Here is a 22,500-nt window from a genome sequence, read left to right on the forward strand (position 1 = left end):
ACACACACACACACACACACACACACACACACACACCTGTCCGACTGTTTATTACACACACACACACACACACACACCTGTCCGACTGTTTATTACACACACACACACACACACACACACACACACACACACACACACACACACACACACACACACACACACACACACACACACACACACACACACACAAAAACACTGTTTATTACACATACACTCTGTTTATTACACACACACACACACACACACACACACACACTCTGTTTATTACACACACACACACTCTCTGTTTATTACACATACACTCTGTTTATTACACACACACACACACTGTTTATAACACACACTACATTCTGTTTATTACACACACACACACACACAAACACACTCTGTTTATTACACAAACACTCTGCTTATTACACACAAACACTGTTTATTACATACACACACTCTGTTTATTACACACACTACACTCTGTTTATTACACACACACACACACACACACACACACACACACACACACACAAAAACACTCTGTTTATTACACATACACTCTGTTTATTACACACACACACACACTCTGTTTATTACACACACACACACACACTCTCTGTTTATTACAAATACACTCTGTTTATTACACATACACTCTGTTTATTACACACACACACACTCTCTGTTTATTACACACACACACACACACACACACACACTCACACAAACACTCTCTGTTCATTTCACACACACACACACACACACTCTGTTTATTACACACACACATTCTCTGTTTATTACACATACACTCTGTTTATTACACACACACACACACTCTCTCTGTTTATTACACACACACACACTCTCTGTTTATTACACACACACACTCTGCTTATTACACTTATTCACACACTCTGCTTATTACACACACACTCTGCTTATTACACTTATTCACACACTCTGCTTATTACACACACACTCTGCTTATTACACTTATACACACACACTGCTTATTACACACACAGGGACGTGCACCAGCACATAAACATGCCAAATAAAAATAAATTGATTACAATGTAAAAGATTATTAGTGTGAACATAAAGATATGGTGAATACGGCTTGTCCCGTAGATGGTCTGTGCTTTAATCTCACACACACACACACACACACACACACACACACACACACACACACACACACACACACACACACACACACACACACACACACACACACACACACACTCACACACACACACCCCTTGTTTATTACACACACACACACACACACGCGCACACACACACACACACACACACACACACACACACACACACACACACACACACACACACACACACACACACACACCTGTGCGGTGACACTAACACTCAGTGTGTGTGTCCTCAGTTGTCCCTGTGTTCCTCTCGCTGGATTGGTCAGTCGCAGGACCCACACTGACTGGAGTCACTCTGGTTGTCGTATGGCTGTGTGTTATTGTCATCTGCTGCGACAGGAGAAAGAGGTGAGAGACGCTGATAACACACACTCCATCACTACACTACACACCCACAACCGGGACTGTAATGAGGACTATAATCATAACCAGAATAAACAGGATCGGCCCTGACTGTAACTATAGTGATAACTATAACTGTAATAATGATGACAACAAACTAGTGCTGGGCAACTAGTGTGTGTGTGTGTGTGTGTGTGTGTGTGTGTGTGTGTGTACTGTGTATAATTTTTTTGTATATATAAATACACACACATGCATTTATATATTTAGGACATTTTTTATTTATATATAAAATATTTGTAAAAATGATGTATAAATATATGTACAGTATATACATGCAAATATTTCTTACATTTGCATGTGTGTATTTATATACACAAAATAGTTATACACAGTACACACACATATATTATGTAAACACAAACTTTTTTTTTGGATGCGATTAATCGTTGCCCAGGATTACAATACATTTCACGATAACTATAACAATAATTATAGCAATAACTATAGCGATAACTGTAATGATAACCATAACTGTAATGTTGACTATAAAAATAACTATAAGAATAACTATAATGACAACATTAACTGTAATAATGATAACAATAAATATAATGATAACTATAATGATCTCTGTAAAAATAACTGTGGTAAAATAATAATGATAACAATAATTATACTGATAACGATAGCTATGAAAATGATAACTATATCAGTAATTGTAATGATAACCATAACTATAATAACAACTGTATTAATGATAACAATCAATATAAAGATAAAGATAACGATAACTATGATAATGATAACGAAGAATATAATGATAACTATAACAATAACTATAAAGATAAAAATAATAACGACAACTATAACTGTAACAATAACTATGATTTTATTCAGTGAGAACAAAGACATAAAACTAGCACAGCCATGGAGGAACTCGACAGTGTTTGATCTCTCAGTGCTCGAGACACACACACACACACACACACACACACCCCTCATGACTCACGAGTAACTGAGTAACTGCACCTTTCAGCCTCCAGAAGAAGTGTTCCCTCTATATTCCCGATCCCTCCAAGTTCTTCGGAGATCTGAACTCTCAGCACGGAGGAAACTTCACGGTGAGTCCCGATAATCAGTTCTGTTGATGCTCTCTCATAATCACACAATTCAGTTCAAAATTGCTTTATTGGCATGACTGTACATCATACAATATTGCCAAAGCTCGGAATACATAGAACAATTATAAAGACATCAAAATAGTAATATATTGTAACATACTTAAATCTAAATGTACAAATTCAATTAATTGTACAAATTAACAGTGTAAAAAAAATAGAACAGTTTATTAACATTTCAAAATTCAGTGAAGAATTTAGAATTCAGTGTGTGTGTGTGTGTGTGTGTGTGTGTGTGTGTGTGTGTGTGTGTGTGTGTGTGTGTGTGTGTGTGTGTGTGTGTGTGTGTGTGTGTGAGAGCGCACTCTCGAGGGTTTCCTCCGTTCTGTCACTGATGGAGTTTTGCTTCTACTGTCGCATTAGTCTTTTAGCTTGCTTAGCTGGGGACATTTAATATAATATTCAACAGTATTATTAATCTCCTGCATTGACACCCTTATATGAGAACTGAACTGAGCTGGACGATGACATCATGGTTTTCTCCAGAGCGGCTATATGTATATAACTAAATAATAACTTTTTAACAACAAAAATGAACCATCACTGAATCATACGCTGGACTGTGACGCTGTTTTCTTGTAGATCTGCTGTACAGCCGAGACTAACTTTAGGGGCTTTCGCAGCCGGTAGTTCTAGGAACCGACAGTGTCTAATACGTTATTATATAGAACTGTTATACACAGAAAGACAGAAATAAAAAGTTATTAGCGTTTGCGTGGGTTGATGTGTGATGTGTTTCTCTTGATCTCCTCAAAGATGCGTTGGGTTTCTCCTCGGCGTAAAGGTTTAGAGCTTCATCTATCACTGTTTTACATGTTCGTAGAGTTTGTTTGTGGTAGTTTGTGCTTGTGTTTCGCGTGCGTTCGGCCAATCAGGTAACACTAGCGTCACTGTAGTTCCTATAGCGCTGGTTTAGACCGACTCTGAATTAGGAGTAAATTAGTTCCTCCAAAAGGAGTTCCTAGAACTGAAATGGTTCCCAGTTCCTGCGGTGCGAACATACACACACACACACACACACGCACACACACACACCGACATCCGGGAACTCCCGACAATAGTTCTAGGAACTATGGAATGGTTCCTCCGGTGCGAAAGCCCCTTGTTTCCTGTTATCTCTGTAAAGCTGCTTTGAAACACTCTGTATTGTAAAAAGCGCTGTATAAATAAAGGTGACTTGACTATATGAGAACTGAACTGAGCTTGACGATGACATCATGGTTTTCTCAAGAGCGGCTATATATATAAATGTACAATATTAGTAACTTTTTTACAACAAAAATGAACATCACTGAACTTATTTAACCCTCTGAGGTCTAAGGGGTTTTTGGGGTCCTTGAGGTGTTCTGACATGCTCTGACATTTGTGCTTTTTTCAGTTATTTATAAACGTGTTAATGGCAAAGGTGTAAATTCACTCTATATAGCACAAACAGGGCTACCGTAATATGTGAGCAACATGTATGTACATGTTTGTATTTTTTAGAGAATAATGTTTATGCGTGGTTATTGAAAAAGCTAAAACTTAAAGTGTCTGAAATAAGGCCACAAAACACATACTAAATATGTGTCCACAAGACTTTTGACTAATGGGTGTTGTTGCCTAGAATTTTTGCTTCAAAATGATCTAAAAATCATCCTGCCTAATCATTTACACAAAACAATACATTGATTTAAATTTTATAAGACACCGTTTGTTTGGAAAGGCAATATGCGTGGAGGCGTGTTCACACCTGAGAAGACAAAGGCCGGATAATGTGCCACATACATAATGAGCTGCATATTAATTAGCCCTTTCACACAGGTGTGTCACTGGGTCCCAAAGAATGCAAGGACAAAAGAAATTATCTATATATACATATTTTACAATTAGAAATTGTAACCAATTACAAATAGGTTACAATTACAACAACAATTACAATTTTAACAATATTTCAAGTGTATTGCTTTGTAAAAAGTATACATTTTATCATCCGTATTAAAAAAGGTAAGGATTCGTTAGTTTGAATATTGGAACAAACACTATAATAACATCTTAGTTGATAATTCAATATACTTACTTTATTTTTGACAAAACATCATACTATAGTATATTTAACAATGAGCAGAGATTAGTGAACAAAAGCTTAACTCTTTAATGTGACAGTAGTCTTTTTTTTACAGTCAAAACTTTATAATCTATTCAAAACTAATCACAAAATCTTGTCTAAACATTCATATTTAGTCTGTAACATATTGTGTATGATATATTAGCATATACATGTGAATTTGCAGTTTGTTGCTTATACAGACATTTTATTTCAACATATTTCAGTCTATTTTTATTCATCTTAGTAGGCTATTGCAATATAGTTTGGATGTGTTCATGTAAAAATAACGTTTACTAATGTAGGTGCGAGAGTGAATGAACGGCACAGACATGCGCTGTATAACTGTAGTAAACAAAGCGCGCGCGCCTGTGCCGTTCATTCATCATTTAGCCTCCACACAGACACGCAATTCATATTTAAACAGTCTTTTTGCGGTTTACAGACATTATTCAATATCGCGATTAGAACAAAGCACTTAAGAATAAATGACTTACTACATCAGCTGGATCCGTTGCTCCTCGAAATTAAACTACCAGCACTTCTGGTACATTCTCCAGAGTTATTAGATAGTATTATTCCTCACACCGAAAGGATACGCTGTGTACACAGCTGTACAAGATACTTACTAAACACGATGTGTTTTATAATCTAGCTGGTGGGCGTTGGCATGTTTGAATGGCTTGCCTTAGATCATTTGCGTTTGAATACCGCGCGCTCTCCGTGGGCGTGGCACATTAACACGTAATCAGGTATAATGAGCTGGAAAGAAAAAGACTGACATCTCTCTCTTTTCATACAGATTACATAAACTGAGAATATTTGTTTTTTATATAAATTAATTCATTTAAAAGAAGAGGGTTCAAGCTTCATTATGGAAAAACACTCGTGCCTGTATGACAAGTATTCGCAGAATTACAGTTAATTTTCGGACGCGTTTCAGAATGGACTTCACTGACAGAGAGAAGGCAGAACGCGCATCATGTTTGTTTTTCTTTATTTGGCGAAAAGCACAACACTTTGTTTTTATTGTGAGTATCCACAAAAAAAATAGATAGGATCTAATGATGTACAACACTTAATATGTAAGATCAAAATCAACAGAGTATTTTGAGTTTCTTTTGCACTGATAAGAAAAAAAGCGAGAAGTCGACCTCAGAGGGTTAAACTGGACTATGACGCTATATTCTCCTAGAAACAAGCATTGTTGCATTATTATCTCTGTAAAGCTGCTTTGAGACAGTGTGCATTGTAAAAAGCGCTGTATAACTAAAGCTTGACTTCTCTCCAACAGTCTTGGCTGGGGCCGCTGTTAGCGCGTGAGAGCTTCATCAAAGTGGACACGGAGTGTGTGAGTCCCGTCGAGGTCCTGAAGCCACCGGACGCCGACTCCCGGGGCTCACGCAGAGACAGAGACAGCGACGGCCTGCAGGACCGATGGGAAGGAAACAGCAAATCCTCCAACTTCTCCAACTCCACCTACTTCCTGTCCCAGAGCTCAAAGGGGCCGAGCGACACCCTGGAGCCCTGCTCCACACACTCCTCCTACGGGCCCGCAGGGGGCGTCAGCGGCCCGGACCTGGGTCACGCGCACGTCACTCGCGGATCTGAAGAGAAGGAGCTGGAGCTCTCTCTGAAGACCCTGGAGAAGCTCCGGCAGGACACACAGAGCCCAGACTCGGGCTTCAACGGCGGGGCCGAGGACAGCATGGAGGAGTCGGACCTTCCCAGTCCTCTGGCTTTAAACCTGACCCGTCTCCTGCCACCGGACCTGCCGGCTCCTCATCCCATCATGCACCTGGGCTTCGAGCGCACGGCCGGTTTGGGCTGCGTGTTTCCGGGACAACTGGACCTGGGCTTTCAGAGCCCGTGTGGGATGATCGAGCCCTCTAGTGGCGATTACATGCCAGTGAAGAGTGTGCAGAATTAACATGGTTGTTCACAGCTCAGACTGAAGAGAGCATGAGTGATCAGGACTCGCGGAGCTCGAGTCGCGGTTTAGCTACGAACAGAAACGATCAGGGCTTGACATCAACACCAGCACTCGTAGTCTTTTAAAAAGCCATTTGAAATAATAAACTATTTATTTTCCGTGGAATAGATACACGATACCAGCTGTTTTCTCTCTCTCATCTCATCAAAAAGCATCTGAAATAATAAACTAAGTGCAAAAATATAGATTTTTCAGTACATATTGTTACTGAAATATCTGAAACGCTTCCAATTCTGATTTTCCTCAGAATAGATACACAATACCAGCTTCTCTTTCTCTCTCTCTTATCTCTCCGACAGCGAGAAACACAAAAATTTCGGCGTGCTATTGCTCATCTTGAGCATATTTTTACTCATTCCCGCAGATTTTGCGTGTACACCAAAAGTGTGGCACATAAAGCCGCCTCTCTGTGCTTTAACAGTCAAATACACACAACAGTTGAGAAAGAAAACGCATGTGTAACAGTATATTGGATTTTGTGTGTCAGGTCTTAAAGTGACAGCAGCCTAATAAACCTGCTGCCCAATTATGAGATAATATTGAAAATATCTATATGGCAGTTTTTCTCCATGGTATCGATGTCTAAATTGTGGCCAGTGAAAATGCTAAATGGCTAGTAACTTTGGAAAACCACTAGCCACAGTGCCTGGAGAGCAAAGAAGTTAATGTCAAGCTCTGGAAACGGTGTATATGTCATTATCTACTCACTTTCATGACTGAACACAGAAGATCTTTCTAGCTGCTCTTCTCCATTCACTGAACTCAGCTGTACAGGACGAGTTTTAGTGAACACAAAGAGTCTTCTGAAAGACTAGGATTATATATGAACTACTGCTATGATACTTGTTCAGTCTTTGTTTTGCACTATCATTGCGTGTAAAAGAGCAGCGTAATATTCTGCTAAACATCTTCCAAATGTCTTCCAAATGAAGAAAGTATAAGTCATACAGGCTTGGAATGACATGACGGTGAATAAATGACGAGAGAAGTTTAACTCTTTCCCCGCCAGGGTTAAGAATATCGAAAGAGTTCATTTTTTCCGGTTTCTTACTCATCATAAAGTCATCATAAATCATAATCTTACTCATAAAGTCTTGATGTTTACCATGGTTTACTGCCTGAATAATGAGTTTGAGAAGGAGACATTATTGGATCTTCTTCAGTCTGCTCTTGTATGTACAGGACAATGTGGAGTCACTCCTGATTTCAATCCGTTTGTCACATCGACTGTGTGAATGCAAGACCAGACAGTTTCCAGTTCCTTTCCACTAGAGTTCAACCGTGCAGTTTACAACGTACAAACCTTTTAAAAACTAAAACTATCTGTTCAGAAAATTATTATAGTTTCAGATGAGAGGATTTATTATATTCTACACCCTGAATGTTATCGTAATATATTATTTTAATTTATAAGATGTTTACCAGCAGTGACATTCAAGCTCAAATTAGACTCAAATTATTATTTTGAGTGGCTTGACGGTCATTTATCAGTGTTATGCTCATTTTATTCATGTTTTCAAATGCAATTTTATCTTTACATGTATATTTTGAAAATGATGCCTACTGAATGTAAGAGAAGTGTGTGTGTAAGAACGACTTCAGTTTGCTGCTAACTAATATATTAAAACATTTGTGCTCTGATTGGATGTGTGGATGTCCAGGTTTCTCTGATTGGATGTGAAAATCTTTCTTATCTAATTACCAACTGAAATGACTTTTCACATGGATGATATGAGAAGCTGGTGACTTTATGTATTAATGATTTCAGAATTTTCAGAAGTAAATACTTTTTCATGGCACTGTATTGCTTAATAATCTATGGGACTAGTGTACAATAAACACGCTAGTAATGGAAGAATATCCAAACGGTCACTGTGATTTTGCTTGATCCTGATCAAAAGATGTTGATCCAACATATTTTGTTGATCCTGGAATAACATTCCTGTCCCAAAATGTAGTCCTTACCCTATCCCTACCCCTAAACCTAACTCTACCCATAACTTTTCCCTAAAATCAGAGGGGAATGACAGGTGAATAACACTGATGTTGAAGCACCACACCCTGGTTCTAAGCCTAAACTTGACATAAACTGTAAACTTGTCCCTCAAATCTGATTGGTTGATCTGAAAGTTGTTCCAGGATCAAAAAAGATGTTGATCCAGGAACATGTGAAACTTGGTGAGATCACATTCACCTTCTATCATCATGATATACTGTCATATTAATAAGCTACATTTTAAATGGAACAAAATGTTGAGGTGGCAGCACTTGAACACATTGGTCCTCAAATTTACTTAAATTAATTTGAAAAACTGGGAAAGCCTGTATGTTGATCATGTCCGAGAGGAGCATCATCTTTCTTTTTTTCTTTTTATTTGATTGATTTTAAAGAATTACAACTACAGTCAGGGGGGTACATTGAGTAAACAAACTAAACAAACAAAAAAAGACAAATATATAAAGAAAGAATGACAAACTTAAAAGTAAAAAAAAAAAGTGAAAATGTTTACAGATTGAAACACACTTTGCAGCTTTCTTATTTTTCAAACCATTTGTGTTTAGGTATTGTTGAATTTCTGATCTTAAAAGGCTTGTTTCCTCCAAATTTACATTTATGAATACTAAATTTAGCATCATCATTCTGCACACTCGTGATATGACCGGATGACGTCACGCAGGTGCGTTGCGCAGGTGAGCGCGCGTTGCTGGGCGGTGACTGTTTATTATAAGAGATCCGTTATTAATATTCTCACTTTACATAAACGCAGTATCTCAGCAGCAGACGCGTTTATATGAAAACTGTGGCTTTGGTGTCCAAGCACTGTCCTCAGATCAGCAGATAGGCTAGCTATACTTCACTATTGATCCGCAACGGACTTCGGACTGACAAACACAAGCGTTTCCCTCAGAACATGTGTGAAGAACCGAACATGTGTGGATTCTGAGTCCTGGAGAAGAACCACCCGAATCAGGACTGACGGAACCGAAGATGAACCCGAGATAACGGTTCGGTCGATGATGGAGCTCGGAAACGGGTTCGCAACAGATCCGAATCAAGACTGCGACACCAACACTGTGAGAGAGCCGCATGTTTCTCTCAAATAACACAGTAAACTCATTGCACAACAAGAACTGAGAAGTTATTTGAGAAGAATTTGTGTATATTCGTGTGTTTCGTGTTTATACACAGGAATCGCGCCCCGATCCGGATCCGACCCATAAAAAGAGGAGCTTCCGGAAATGGCTGATTGGCATCATCTTCATCATCATCATCTTCATCTCGGCTGGGTCTGCATGTGTTATCTGGTACTTTCTGGGTGAGGAAACGTTCGTTCACACATGCGTTCAGCACAATATAGTGTCATCTCTGCTAGAACATGTGAATTTCCTAAATGTGAACATGTTTAGAGAGGATTTTAGCACAGGATAATCATGCGTCATCCATCATGATTATTGCATTATTGCTTCAATCAAAACATTCTGTATACATTTATTCATTTTTGACTGATTGACAGAGAAATCAAATGACAGAATCCCAGTCCAGCTGAAAAAAAACACTATATCTGAATTATGAACAGGCTTTTAGTTGTAATGTAAGTGATGTCAAAGATGAATCCACATTAAATGATTCTGCTCAGCAATTGGGTATGATAAATAATGAAATTATCCATTTTTATTGACAACGGCGGTATTGAAGACTTTTGAAAAACAGGGTTTAAAGTGCAAGTTTTTCAAAACGATACCGCTATTGTCTTTGTGTAAACTACAAAAACTACAAATCCTTCCAGTCTTCTGACATTTGATAAATCATCTGTTTCAAACATTACAATACTCATGAAAACTTTTGTTAACTCGACAATATGTAAATCCACTTCACCAGCTAATAACTCCTCAACAGCGATGCCATATGATATACAGATTACTGCAAATAACTGAAATTCAAAGACAAAATGCTAAAGATGGCTGCGCGCTTGTTTCTCGGGTGTATAGCGTCTATAGCAAGCGGCAACGTTCTAATCTGAAAAATGAAGCCTACCCGGAAGTGCGAAAAACTGCAATACATCGAAAATCCGCTAGGGGCAGGTCCCAAAAGTGAGCGAATGTCCATAGACCCCCATGTTAAAATGTCCGTTTTCACAACATAAATTCATGTTTTTACAGGTTGGTCCCATGGACTTTTATTGTATTTTTCGATAGGTTCCGAGTGCCTGAAAACTGTGAGGGAGGTGAATTTTTTTCTAATGCGTTAGTTTGGATAGTATTTAGATATAAAATGTTTGACAAATAAGGATGTGGTTAACTTTGATTGACAGCGTGATTGACAGCTGATTGAGTGGAATTCCTGAAATGTGACGTCTCGGCCATGATCTGACACAACACATCATACCACCTCTGTATCCTTTCTGAAAAGATTGCCCGAGATGGCGCCGCTCATACCCCCCATAAACGGCCTCAAACCCGTTCTTCAGAAAGTCTATGGGTGACGTCACAGACGCTTTGTCCATATTTTTTACAGTCTATGGTCTTTAGGCGTGTGTGTTTCTTTACAAAGTGACACTGACATTGCCATCTACTGGTCTGGCAGCAGAATACAGTGGTTTAATCATTTTCGCGGATCATGTGAACGGGAATCGTTTTGAAAAACATTTTTGTCTGTACACGGAAAACGCAGAGGGAAAGCTTTTCCATTTTTAGTACATCGTTGTTATGTAAACGAACCCTTAGTTGGACGTTCGACTAACATTTTTTAAATGTAATTACTTGTTTCAGAACGTACAGAGAACGTTCAAAAGTAACGTTCCATAATGTTTGAAGAACGACACAATGTAACATTCCCTGCATAACCAAGAAAAAAAGTGATTAGAATATTTAAATAACTGGACGTTTTTGAACATTCAGAAATAATATGTTACAATTATTTAAAAAAAATTAATGGGAACATTAGCCAAACTTTCTTAAAACATATTTCGTCAGAAACATTTCTGGGTTCAGAGTGACAGGTGTCAGTCAAAAACCACAGAAACATGAACACAAAATTACTGAGTGTTACCTTTAGCCACCTGTCTAACGTTCTGTGTGTGTGTGTGTGTGTGTGTGTGTGTGCGTGTGTGTGTGTGTGTGTGTGTGTGTGTGTGTTTAGAGTACAGGGTCTGGGTGCTGGAGCCGCGGGTGATTCAACAGTACACGGCCAGTGTTTCCATACTGAATAAGAACTTCTCTGTGAGTTTGTCCAGTCATGAGAGCCCGGAGTTCAGAGCCGAGGCGACGTCTGTGCAGAACATGGTGAGGAAACATAGCCACTGTGTGTGTGTGTGTGTGTGTGTGTGTGTGTGTGTGTGTGTGTTAAGACCGTGTTTTAAGAACTAGTAGCAGTTAGTCAAGAGGTAATCAGATATTCAAATTCAGATTAAAATCAGAATTTACCTTCTTATGTAACTGAAAAAGTTATGATCAGACTTTAAAGGGGTCATCGGATGCAAAATTCACTTTTACATGGTGTTTGCATATTGTTAAAAAGGCCATTACTAGTTAGAATAATATGCCTTCTGACTTATAAATGTGTCTTTGCAGTGTGTGGACACAACCAACATACAATGAAAAAAATCCATTCACTCCTTTTTTTTTATCCTCAAAAAGTCTAAACGCTCTCAATAATCAAGCCGTTTGGATTTTCTGAGCAATATGATGTCATATTGTTCATGCTCCGCCCACGACCGCTGACGGACTGTCCCGTATAAGCATTTTTCCCGTATTAGCATATTTTCCGTATTATTTAAATAAATAAAAGAATGATCTAAACTATGTAATGTACTAATATTTTTTGGCATACACCATTTTTGGCTTTCGGGCGCATGTGCACTTTTAGTAAGGATCTTACGCACGTTTTATAAATGAGACCCCCGATGACTTATTGTAAGTCTAGTCAGAAATTCCATGCAGAATGTTGCTGGAAGCTGATCAACCAGCATGCTTTGGTCTGGTCCAGCTGGAACACCTAGAACACGCAACCCACTTATCATCATTATATCATGACTGTTTGACAGGTTGAGAAGCTGGTGAAGTCCACAGATCTGTCCAGATACTTCAACTCCACAGCGGTCTTCGCCTTTGGGTGAGGAAGCCGTCGCTGATGTTTCGTGAGCGATCTGTGCAGAACCTTCACGTGTTTTCTGGTGTTCCGTGAGCGATCTGTGCAGAACCTTCATGTGTTTTCTGGTGTTTCGTGAGCGATCTGTGCAGAACCTTCACGTGTTTTCTGGTGTTCCGTGAGCGATCTGTGCAGAACCTACATGTGTTTTCTGGTGTTCCGTGAGCGATCTATGCAGAACCTTCACGTGTTTTCTGGTGTTCCGTGAGCGATCTGTGCAGAACCTACATGTGTTTTCTGGTGTTCCGTGAGCGATCTGTGCAGAACCTTCACGTGTTTTCTGGTGTTCCGTGAGCGATCTGTGCAGAACCTACATGTGTTTTCTGGTGTTCCGTGAGCGATCTGTGCAGAACCTTCATGTGTTTTCTGGTGTTCCGTGAGCGATCTGTGCAGAACCTTCACGTGTTTTCTGGTGTTTCGTGAGCGATCTGTGCAGAACCTTCATGTGTTTTCTGGTGTTCCGTGAGCGATCTGTGCAGAACCTTCATGTGTTTTCTGGTGTTCCGTGAGCGATCTGTGCAGAACCTTCTAGTGTTTTCTGGTGTTCCGTGAGCGATCTGTGCAGAACCTTCACGTGTTTTCTGGTGTTTCGTCAGCGATCTGTGCAGAACCTTCTAGTGTTTTCTGGTGTTCCGTGAGCGATCTGTGCAGAACCTTCATGTGTTTTCTGGTGTTTCGTGAGCGATCTGTGCAGAACCTTCATGTGTTTTCTGGTGTTCCGTGAGCGATCTGTGCAGAACCTTCATGTGTTTTCTGGTGTTTCGTGAGCGATCTGTGCAGAACCTTCATGTGTCTTCTGGTGTTCCGTGAGCGATCTGTGCAGAACCTTCACGTGTCTTCTGGTGTTTCGTGAGCGATCTGTGCAGAACCTTCACGTGTTTTCTGGTGTTCCGTGAGCGATCTGTGCAGAACCTTCACGTGTTTTCTGGTGTTCCGTGAGCGATCTGTGCAGAACCTTCACGTGTTTTCTGGTGTTCCGTGAGCGATCTGTGCAGAACCTTCATGTGTTTTCTGGTGTTCCGTGAGCGATCTGTGCAGAACCTTCACGTGTTTTCTGGTGTTCCGTGAGCGATCTGTGCAGAACCTTCACGTGTTTTCTGGTGTTCCGTGAGCGATCTGTGCAGAACCTTCACGTGTTTTCTGGTGTTCCGTGAGCGATCTGTGCAGAACCTTCACGTGTTTTCTGGTGTTCCGTGAGCGATCTGTGCAGAACCTTCACGTGTCTTCTGGTGTTTCGTGAGCGATCTGTGCAGAACCTTCACGTGTTTTCTGGTGTTCCGTGAGCGATCTGTGCAGAACCTTCACGTGTTTTCTGGTGTTCCGTGAGCGATCTGTGCAGAACCTTCATGTGTTTTCTGGTGTTCCGTGAGCGATCTGTGCAGAACCTTCATGTGTTTTCTGGTGTTCCGTGAGCGATCTGTGCAGAACCTTCATGTGTTTTCTGGTGTTCCGTGAGCGATCTGTGCAGAACCTTCACGTGTTTTCTGGTGTTCCGTGAGCGATCTGTGCAGAACCTTCACGTGTTTTCTGGTGTTCCGTGAGCGATCTGTGCAGAACCTTCACGTGTTTTCTGGTGTTCCGTGAGCGATCTGTGCAGAACCTTCACGTGTTTTCTGGTGTTCCGTGAGCGATCTGTGCAGAACCTTCATGTGTTTTCTGGTGTTCCGTGAGCGATCTGTGCAGAACCTTCACGTGTCTTCTGGTGTTTCGTGAGCGATCTGTGCAGAACCTTCACGTGTTTTCTGGTGTTCCGTGAGCGATCTGTGCAGAACCTTCACGTGTTTTCTGGTGTTCCGTGAGCGATCTGTGCAGAACCTTCATGTGTTTTCTGGTGTTCCGTGAGCGATCTGTGCAGAACCTTCATGTGTTTTCTGGTGTTCCGTGAGCGATCTGTGCAGAACCTTCACGTGTTTTCTGGTGTTCCGTGAGCGATCTGTGCAGAACCTTCACGTGTTTTCTGGTGTTCCGTGAGCGATCTGTGCAGAACCTTCACGTGTTTTCTGGTGTTCCGTGAGCGATCTGTGCAGAACCTTCACGTGTTTTCTGGTGTTCCGTGAGCGATCTGTGCAGAACCTTCATGTGTTTTCTGGTGTTCCGTGAGCGATCTGTGCAGAACCTTCACGTGTTTTCTGGTGTTCTGTGAGCGATCTGTGCAGAACCTTCATGTGTTTTCTGGTGTTTCGTGAGCGATCTGTGCAGAACCTTCACGTGTTTTCTGGTGTTCCGTGAGCGATCTGTGCAGAACCTTCATGTGTTTTCTGGTGTTTCGTGAGCGATCTGTGCAGAACCTTCATGTGTTTTCTGGTGTTTCGTGAGCGATCTGTGCAGAACCTTCACGTGTTTTCTGGTGTTCCGTGAGCGATCTGTGCAGAACCTTCATGTGTTTTCTGGTGTTTCGTGAGCGATCTGTGCAGAACCTTCATGTGTTTTCTGGTGTTCCGTGAGCGATCTGTGCAGAACCTTCACGTGTTTTCTGGTGTTCCGTGAGCGATCTGTGCAGAACCTTCATGTGTTTTCTGGTGTTTCGTGAGCGATCTGTGCAGAACCTTCATGTGTTTTCTGGTGTTCCGTGAGCGATCTGTGCAGAACCTTCACGTGTTTTCTGGTGTTCCGTGAGCGATCTGTGCAGAACCTTCACGTGTTTTCTGGTGTTCCGTGAGCGATCTGTGCAGAACCTTCATGTGTTTTCTGGTGTTCCGTGAGCGATCTGTGCAGAACCTTCACGTGTTTTCTGGTGTTCTGTGAGCGATCTGTGCAGAACCTTCATGTGTTTTCTGGTGTTCCGTGAGCGATCTGTGCAGAACCTTCATGTGTTTTCTGGTGTTCCGTGAGCGATCTGTGCAGAACCTTCACGTGTTTTCTGGTGTTCTGTGAGCGATCTGTGCAGAACCTTCACGTGTTTTCTGGTGTTCCGTGAGCGATCTGTGCAGAACCTTCATGTGTTTTCTGGTGTTTCGTGAGCGATCTGTGCAGAACCTTCACGTGTTTTCTGGTGTTCCGTGAGCGATCTGTGCAGAACCTTCACGTGTTTTCTGGTGTTCCGTGAGCGATCTGTGCAGAACCTTCACGTGTTTTCTGGTGTTCCGTGAGCGATCTGTGCAGAACCTTCATGTGTTTTCTGGTGTTCCGTGAGCGATCTGTGCAGAACCTTCACGTGTTTTCTGGTGTTCTGTGAGCGATCTGTGCAGAACCTTCATGTGTTTTCTGGTGTTTCGTGAGCGATCTGTGCAGAACCTTCACGTGTTTTCTGGTGTTCCGTGAGCGATCTGTGCAGAACCTTCATGTGTTTTCTGGTGTTTCGTGAGCGATCTGTGCAGAACCTTCATGTGTTTTCTGGTGTTTCGTGAGCGATCTGTGCAGAACCTTCACGTGTTTTCTGGTGTTCCGTGAGCGATCTGTGCAGAACCTTCATGTGTTTTCTGGTGTTTCGTGAGCGATCTGTGCAGAACCTTCATGTGTTTTCTGGTGTTCCGTGAGCGATCTGTGCAGAACCTTCATGTGTTTTCTGGTGTTTCGTGAGCGATCTGTGCAGAACCTTCATGTGTTTTCTGGTGTTTCGTGAGCGATCTGTGCAGAACCTTCATGTGTTTTCTGGTGTTCCGTGAGCGATCTGTGCAGAACCTTCACGTGTTTTCTGGTGTTCCGTGAGCGATCTGTGCAGAACCTTCACGTGTTTTCTGGTGTTCCGTGAGCGATCTGTGCAGAACCTTCACGTGTTTTCTGGTGTTTCGTGAGCGATCTGTGCAGAACCTTCACGTGTTTTCTGGTGTTTCGTGAGCGATCTGTGCAGAACCTTCACGTGTTTTCTGGTGTTTCGTGAGCGATCTGTGCAGAACCTTCACGTGTTTTCTGGTGTTTCGTGAGCGATCTGTGCAGAACCTTCACGTGTTCCCTTTCGAGGGAACTCGAACTGCGTCGGTTACGACACTAGGGGAACGCCCTTCAGCGTAGCGCGTCTGAATTTATGAATGAAACCGAATCCAATCCTATTGGCGTTGCGTGATGACGTAGCGTGTGACGGTATAAGCGGATGTATACAAAAGCACGCCGACACACAGAAATGTCAGCTTTTTGCTATTCAGCAAGCGCTCTGTGTATGTGTGAACAAGTCTGTCCTATTTGGTGTTGTACGTCCTGTTAAAGTAAGTTGCAGATCTCGCGTTTGCCGAGGCAGCGCTTAGATTACGAGTGTATTTTGCAATAAGATTCTGTGGCTGGGATCTCGCGTTTGCCGAGGCAGCGCGTAGGTTTAAGGTTTGGCTCGCAGTTGCAATACAGAATCTAGTAGCTCGGATCTCGCGTTTGCCGAGGCAGTGCTTAGATTACGAGTGTATGTTGCAATAAGATTCTGTGGCTGGAATCTCGCGTTTGCCGAGGCAGCGCGTAGGTTTAAGGTTGCCTTGCAGTTGCAATACAGAATCTAGTAGCTCGGATCTCGTGTTTGCCGAGGCAGCATGTAGGTTACGAGTCTACTTTGCAGTTTGCTGTGTGAGTACGAGGCATGAACAGTCAGCTCCTGAGGGTGCTGGCTGTGTTCACTGAGAAATAACTCGCCGCACACGTGCGTTTCGGGTATCTCAGCCTCGCGCCTGTTGACTTTCTTCTCGAGAGATGAAAGCCAAAGATATTGTGTACTACTCGTATCTCGCGTTTGTTAAGGCAACGCGTTACGGGTCTGCAATAAAAGGGACACACGCGATCTGATAAATAATACTGTTTAGGTGCGAGGCATTCACAGTCAGCTCCTGAGGGTGCTGGCTGTGTTCATTGAGAAATATCTTGAAGCGTACAGCCGTGCGCTGTCAGGTGTTTCAGTCTCGCGCCTGTTGACTTTCTTCTCCAGGGATGAAAGCCAAATTATAACGAATCTCGCGTTTGCCGAGGCAGCCTGTAGGTTACGAGATCGTATAATTAAAAACTGTATTCTGGTGTTTATGGCTGCATTTAATTCCTACAGCCTACCATTCAGACCGTGTTTCACTTATCCAGTGTTATGGCTGCATTTAATTCCGAGGAGTTAAAGTAATTAAAAATTGTATCTGACTTAGAACTTGGTTAGATATTTTAATTCAGCCTACCATCTGAAGGAGAGTATCGCTTCTAGAGGTCCCCCTCAAAAAAAAAAAAAGCTGAGCTTGGGATTCTAGACGGCGCTCTCGCCCAAAGCCTTTCAGGCCAGGAAGGCGTCGGGAGAAAGGTCCTGACTTGTGTGAGACCTTGGAGGGCTGTCCCCCCCGAAAGAGAGCGATCAAGATCCCCTCTCTCACCGGGCCCTCAGGAAACTGGTGTCAGCATCCCGCTGCTAGTTGCGCTTCGGGACACATCAGTTTCCAGCGAATGCACGCTGCTCTGTCTGCCCCAAGAGCTTGCGGCCAGGCAGCGCTGGCATCCGCACACCGAGAGTCGTTTTTGATTATTCCCTGCCGGTCTTCCACTTCAGGGTATCGTGAAGGGCTCTCACAAGACACTTGACACCAGCCCTGAGGGGCTGGTTCCCTTGCTGAATTTTGTGGAGGCATGGTAATGTCTCCCCAATATTTCTCCATGGGTCCTGCGCACTGTTGAAATTGGATACAGGCTGCAGTTCCGGGTCCGCCCACCAAGGTAAGTATCAACGGGGTGGTTTGGACTGCAGTAGACCCACAGCAGGGTCAAGTGTTAGAACAGGAAGTTCACTCGCTGCTGGAAGAAGGGGCCATAGAGCTAGTTCCCCCACCAGTCAGGGAGTCCGGTTTCTACAGCCGGGACTTCATAGTTCCAAAGAAGGATGGAGGGTTGCGTCCAATTTTAGATCTGAAGCATCTGAATCGGTCTCTGAGGAGATTCAGGTTCAAGATGCTCACTATTCCTATCATCGTGAGTCAAATTCAATCCGAGGATTGGTTTGTCACGATAGATCTAAAAGACGCCTACTTCCACATCTCCATCCTTCCATCTCATAGGAAGTTCCTGAGGTTTGCTTTCGGGGGCGAAGCTTACCAATATCGGGTTCTTCCGTTCGGCCTAGCACTCTCCCCTCGCACTTTTACCAAGTGTATGGATGCAGCTCTAGCACCCCTGAGGCGAATATTGGCCCAGTCGCGAGAGCTGGCGATTCGGCATCGAGACGTCGTCCTCGCCCGCATCCAGAGCCTGGGGTTGAGACTCAACACGAAGAAGAGCGTGTTGACACCAGCCCAGAAAACCGCGTTTTTGGGAGTGGTGTGGGACTCAGTCACGATGCGAGCACAGTTGGCTCCTGCTCGGATCGAGTCTATCCTGACCACAGTGTCCAGGATAAGCTAGGCCAGGCCGTCACTGTCAAACACTTTCAGAGAGTGTTGGGTCTCATGGCAGCAGCGTCCAGCGTGATACCTTCTGGCCTGCTACACATGAGAGCTTTACAGTGGTGGTTGAGAACCAAGGGGTTTTCCCCGAGGGGAAATCCATTCCGCTTGATAAGGGTTACGCGCAGATGCCTTCGTTCCCTTTCAATTTGGAAAAAGCCTTGGTTCCTGTCCCAGGGTCCCAATTGGGAGCGTTATATCGCCGAGTATCTATTTCGACAGACGCCTCCCTCACGGGCTGGGGCGCGGTCATGGACGGCCGCTTTACGAGAGGTCTCTGGCAGGACCATCATTCCTCTTGGCACATAAATTGCCTAGAAATGTTGGCGGTGTTCCGGGCTCTGAGGAGCTTTCTGCCAGACCTCCATGGTCGCCATGTCCTAGTAAGATCCGACAGCATGTCGGTGGTATCTTACCTAAACCGTCAGGGGGGTCTGAGGTCGCGCCTTCTGTGCAGACTGGCGCATCAGATACTCCTGTGGTCCCAGCGGAGACTGTCGTCTCTCAGGGTCGACGTACTGTCGAGGCAGGGGCTGAGGCCCGGGGAATGGAGACTCCACCCCGAGGTGGTGGAGTTAATATGCGAGAGGTTTGGCCCAGTGGAAGTGGACCTATTTGCGTCTCGAGAGACGACACACTGTCCACTGTGGTTCTCCCTCACACATCCAGCCCCGCTGGGGTTGGATGCCATCATGCAGACGTGGCCGAGGCTGCGTCTGTACGCCTTTCCCCCAATCGCTCTGCTCCCAGCAGTTCTGGAAAGGGTCCGTCGGGACGGGGTCAGCCTACTATTAGTAGCCCCATGTTGGTCGGCCCGAGTATGGTTTTCAGACATCATCCTGCTTCTGGCAGGCCCGCCATGGCAGATCCCTCTGAGGAGGGACCTGTTGTCTCAGGCAGAGGGGTCAGTTCTCCACCCTCGGCCCGAGCTGTGGAAACTGTGGGTCTGGCCCCTGAGGGGGCACAGTTCCTAGAAGCCGGCCTGTCAGCAGAAGTGGTTGAAACTATACTCACTTCCAGAACTCCCTCCACGAGGAAGTTATACGGCCTTAAGTGGAATGTTTTTTCCATTTGGTGCAGAGAGCGTGTTTTGGACCCAGTTCACTGCCCAGTGGCTTCAGTGCTGGAGTTTCTCCAAGACCGCTTTTCTGCCGGGCTTACCCCGTCCACACTCAAGGTTTATGTGGCTGCCATTGCGGCATTCCACGCTCCTGTGAGTGATGGTCCTCTGGGGAGGCATCACCTGGTCGTACGTTTCCTCCGTGGAGCCTGGAGGATGAAACCTGCGACTCACACCAGGGTTCCCTCTTGGGACCTGTCAGTGGTTCTCGAAGGGCTGGCCGAGGCCCCCTTCGAACCATTGGAGTCGGCTGAGGCCAAGAACCTTTCATTTAAGGTGGTCTCTCTATTTCCAATGGGTGCTTGGAGTTTGCTCCAGGCAACATTAAGGCCATCTTGCACCCCCGGCCCAGCTATTTGCCCAAGGTGCCATCAAATGTGGCACGGCCTTTGGTTCTGCAGGCATTTCATCCTCCACCTCATGTGACGGCGGATGAGGAGAGACTTCATCTGCTATGCCCTGTCAGAGCACTGCAGTGTTATATCCTGAGGTCCTCCTCATGGCGGAAGTCAGACCAGTTGCTGGTGTGTTTCGGGTCGTCCAAGAAGGGGCTTCCCGCCTCTAAGCAGACCATCAGCAACTGGATCATTCGGACTATTTCCCTGGCCTATCAGGTGTGCAATTTGCCTTCACCTATGGCCGTGAGGGCTCACTCCACCAGAGGCATGGCGTCCTCTAGAGCCCTCCTTTCAGGGGTTTCTATCCATGACATATGTGAGGCGGCTGACTGGGCCACTCCGCACACATTCATGAGGTTTTACAGTCTGGACCTTTCCTCTACACCCGGTGCACGAGTGCTTTCGTCCTAGATTGTGCCAGAAGACAGCTTCACACTAGGATGAGCGGGGTTCGTTGTGGTATATGGGTATCTCGTTCCCCTAGTGTCGTAACCGACGCAGTTCGAGTTCCCTCGAAAGGGAACGTCTCGGGTTACGTATGTAACCCTTGTTCCCTGAGAAAGGGAACGAGACACTGCGTCGGTTCGCCACACCTCACCCCGCCTGGAGCACTTGCTTCATAGCAAAAGCTGACATTTCTGTGTGCCGGCGTGCTTTTGTATACATCCGCTTATGCCGTCACACACTACGTCATCACGCAACGCCAATAGGATTGGATTCGGTTTCATTCATAAATTCAGACGCGCTACGCTGAAGGGCGTTCCCCTAGTGCCGTAACCGACGCAGTGTCTCGTTCCCTTTCTCAGGGAACAAAAGTTACATACGTAACCCGAGACGTTTTCTGGTGTTCCGTGAGTGATCTGTGCAGAAGCTTCATTTGTTTCGTGAGCGATCTGTGCAGAACCTTCATGTGTTTTCTGGTGTTTCGTGAGCGATCTGTGCAGAACCTTCATGTGTTTTCTGGTGTTTCATGAGCGATCTGTGCAGAACCTTCATGTGTTATCTTGTGTTTCATGAGTGATCTGTGCAGAACCTTCATGTGTTCTCTTGTGTTTCATGAGCGATCTGTGCAGAACCTTCACGTGTTCTCTTGTGTTTCATGAGCGATCTGTGCAGAACCTTCACGTGTTTTCTGGTGTTCCGTGAGCGATCTGTGCAGAACCTTCACGTGTTTTCTGGTGTTTCGTGAGCGATCTGTGCAGAACCTTCACGTGTTTTCTGGTGTTCCGTGAGCGATCTGTGCAGAACCTTCACGTGTTTTCTGGTGTTTCGTGAGCGATCTGTGCAGAACCTTCACGTGTTCTCTTGTGTTTCATGAGTGATCTGTGCAGAACCTTCATGTGTTCTCTTGTGTTTCATGAGCGATCTGTGCAGAACCTTCACGTGTTCTCTTGTGTTTCATGAGTGATCTGTGCAGAACCTTCACGTGTTCTCTTGTGTTTCATGAGCGATCTGTGCAGAACCTTCACGTGTTCTCTTGTGTTTCATGAGTGATCTGTGCAGAACCTTCACGTGTTCTCTTGTGTTTCATGAGCGATCTGTGCAGAACCTTAATGTGTTCTCTGGTGTTCCGTGAGTGATCTGTGCAGAACCTTCATGTGTTTTCTGGTGTTTCGTGAGCGATCTGTGCAGAACCTTCACGTGTTTTCTGGTGTTCCGTGAGCGATCTGTGCAGAACCTTCATGTGTTCTCTGGTGTATCTTTAGGGAGGGCAGTGTTGTGGCTCATTTCTGGCTGCGC

General features: G+C 43.9%; 2 protein-coding genes across 4 annotated transcripts in view; both read left to right on the plus strand.

Moving 5' to 3' along the window:
• The window catches only part of LOC143740595 (interleukin-2 receptor subunit beta), a 25,593-nt gene extending 17,184 nt beyond the window's left edge, over positions 1–8,409 (plus strand). For both annotated transcript variants that reach the window (XM_077232567.1, XM_077232566.1), the window contains exons 8-10: positions 1,400–1,514; positions 2,548–2,632; positions 6,070–8,409. In XM_077232567.1, coding sequence (XP_077088682.1) covers positions 1,400–1,514; positions 2,548–2,632; positions 6,070–6,705 — 836 coding nt within the window. In that variant the 3' untranslated portion in view covers positions 6,706–8,409. The remainder of the gene's footprint in view (positions 1–1,399; positions 1,515–2,547; positions 2,633–6,069) is intronic.
• Positions 8,410–9,647: 1,238 nt separating this feature from the next.
• Positions 9,648–22,500, plus strand: part of tmprss6 (transmembrane serine protease 6) — a 38,405-nt gene continuing 25,552 nt past the window's right edge. For both annotated transcript variants that reach the window (XM_077232569.1, XM_077232568.1), the window contains exons 1-5: positions 9,648–9,843; positions 9,959–10,085; positions 11,909–12,051; positions 12,813–12,880; positions 22,467–22,500. The exon at positions 22,467–22,500 is cut by the window's right edge and continues 148 nt beyond it. In XM_077232569.1, coding sequence (XP_077088684.1) covers positions 9,784–9,843; positions 9,959–10,085; positions 11,909–12,051; positions 12,813–12,880; positions 22,467–22,500 — 432 coding nt within the window. In that variant the 5' untranslated portion in view covers positions 9,648–9,783. The remainder of the gene's footprint in view (positions 9,844–9,958; positions 10,086–11,908; positions 12,052–12,812; positions 12,881–22,466) is intronic.

The sequence above is a fragment of the Siphateles boraxobius genome, unplaced genomic scaffold (assembly GCF_051911475.1).
Source record: "Siphateles boraxobius isolate OS27281-9 unplaced genomic scaffold, OSU_SipBor_1 174, whole genome shotgun sequence".
Classification (NCBI taxonomy): domain Eukaryota; kingdom Metazoa; phylum Chordata; class Actinopteri; order Cypriniformes; family Leuciscidae; genus Siphateles; species Siphateles boraxobius.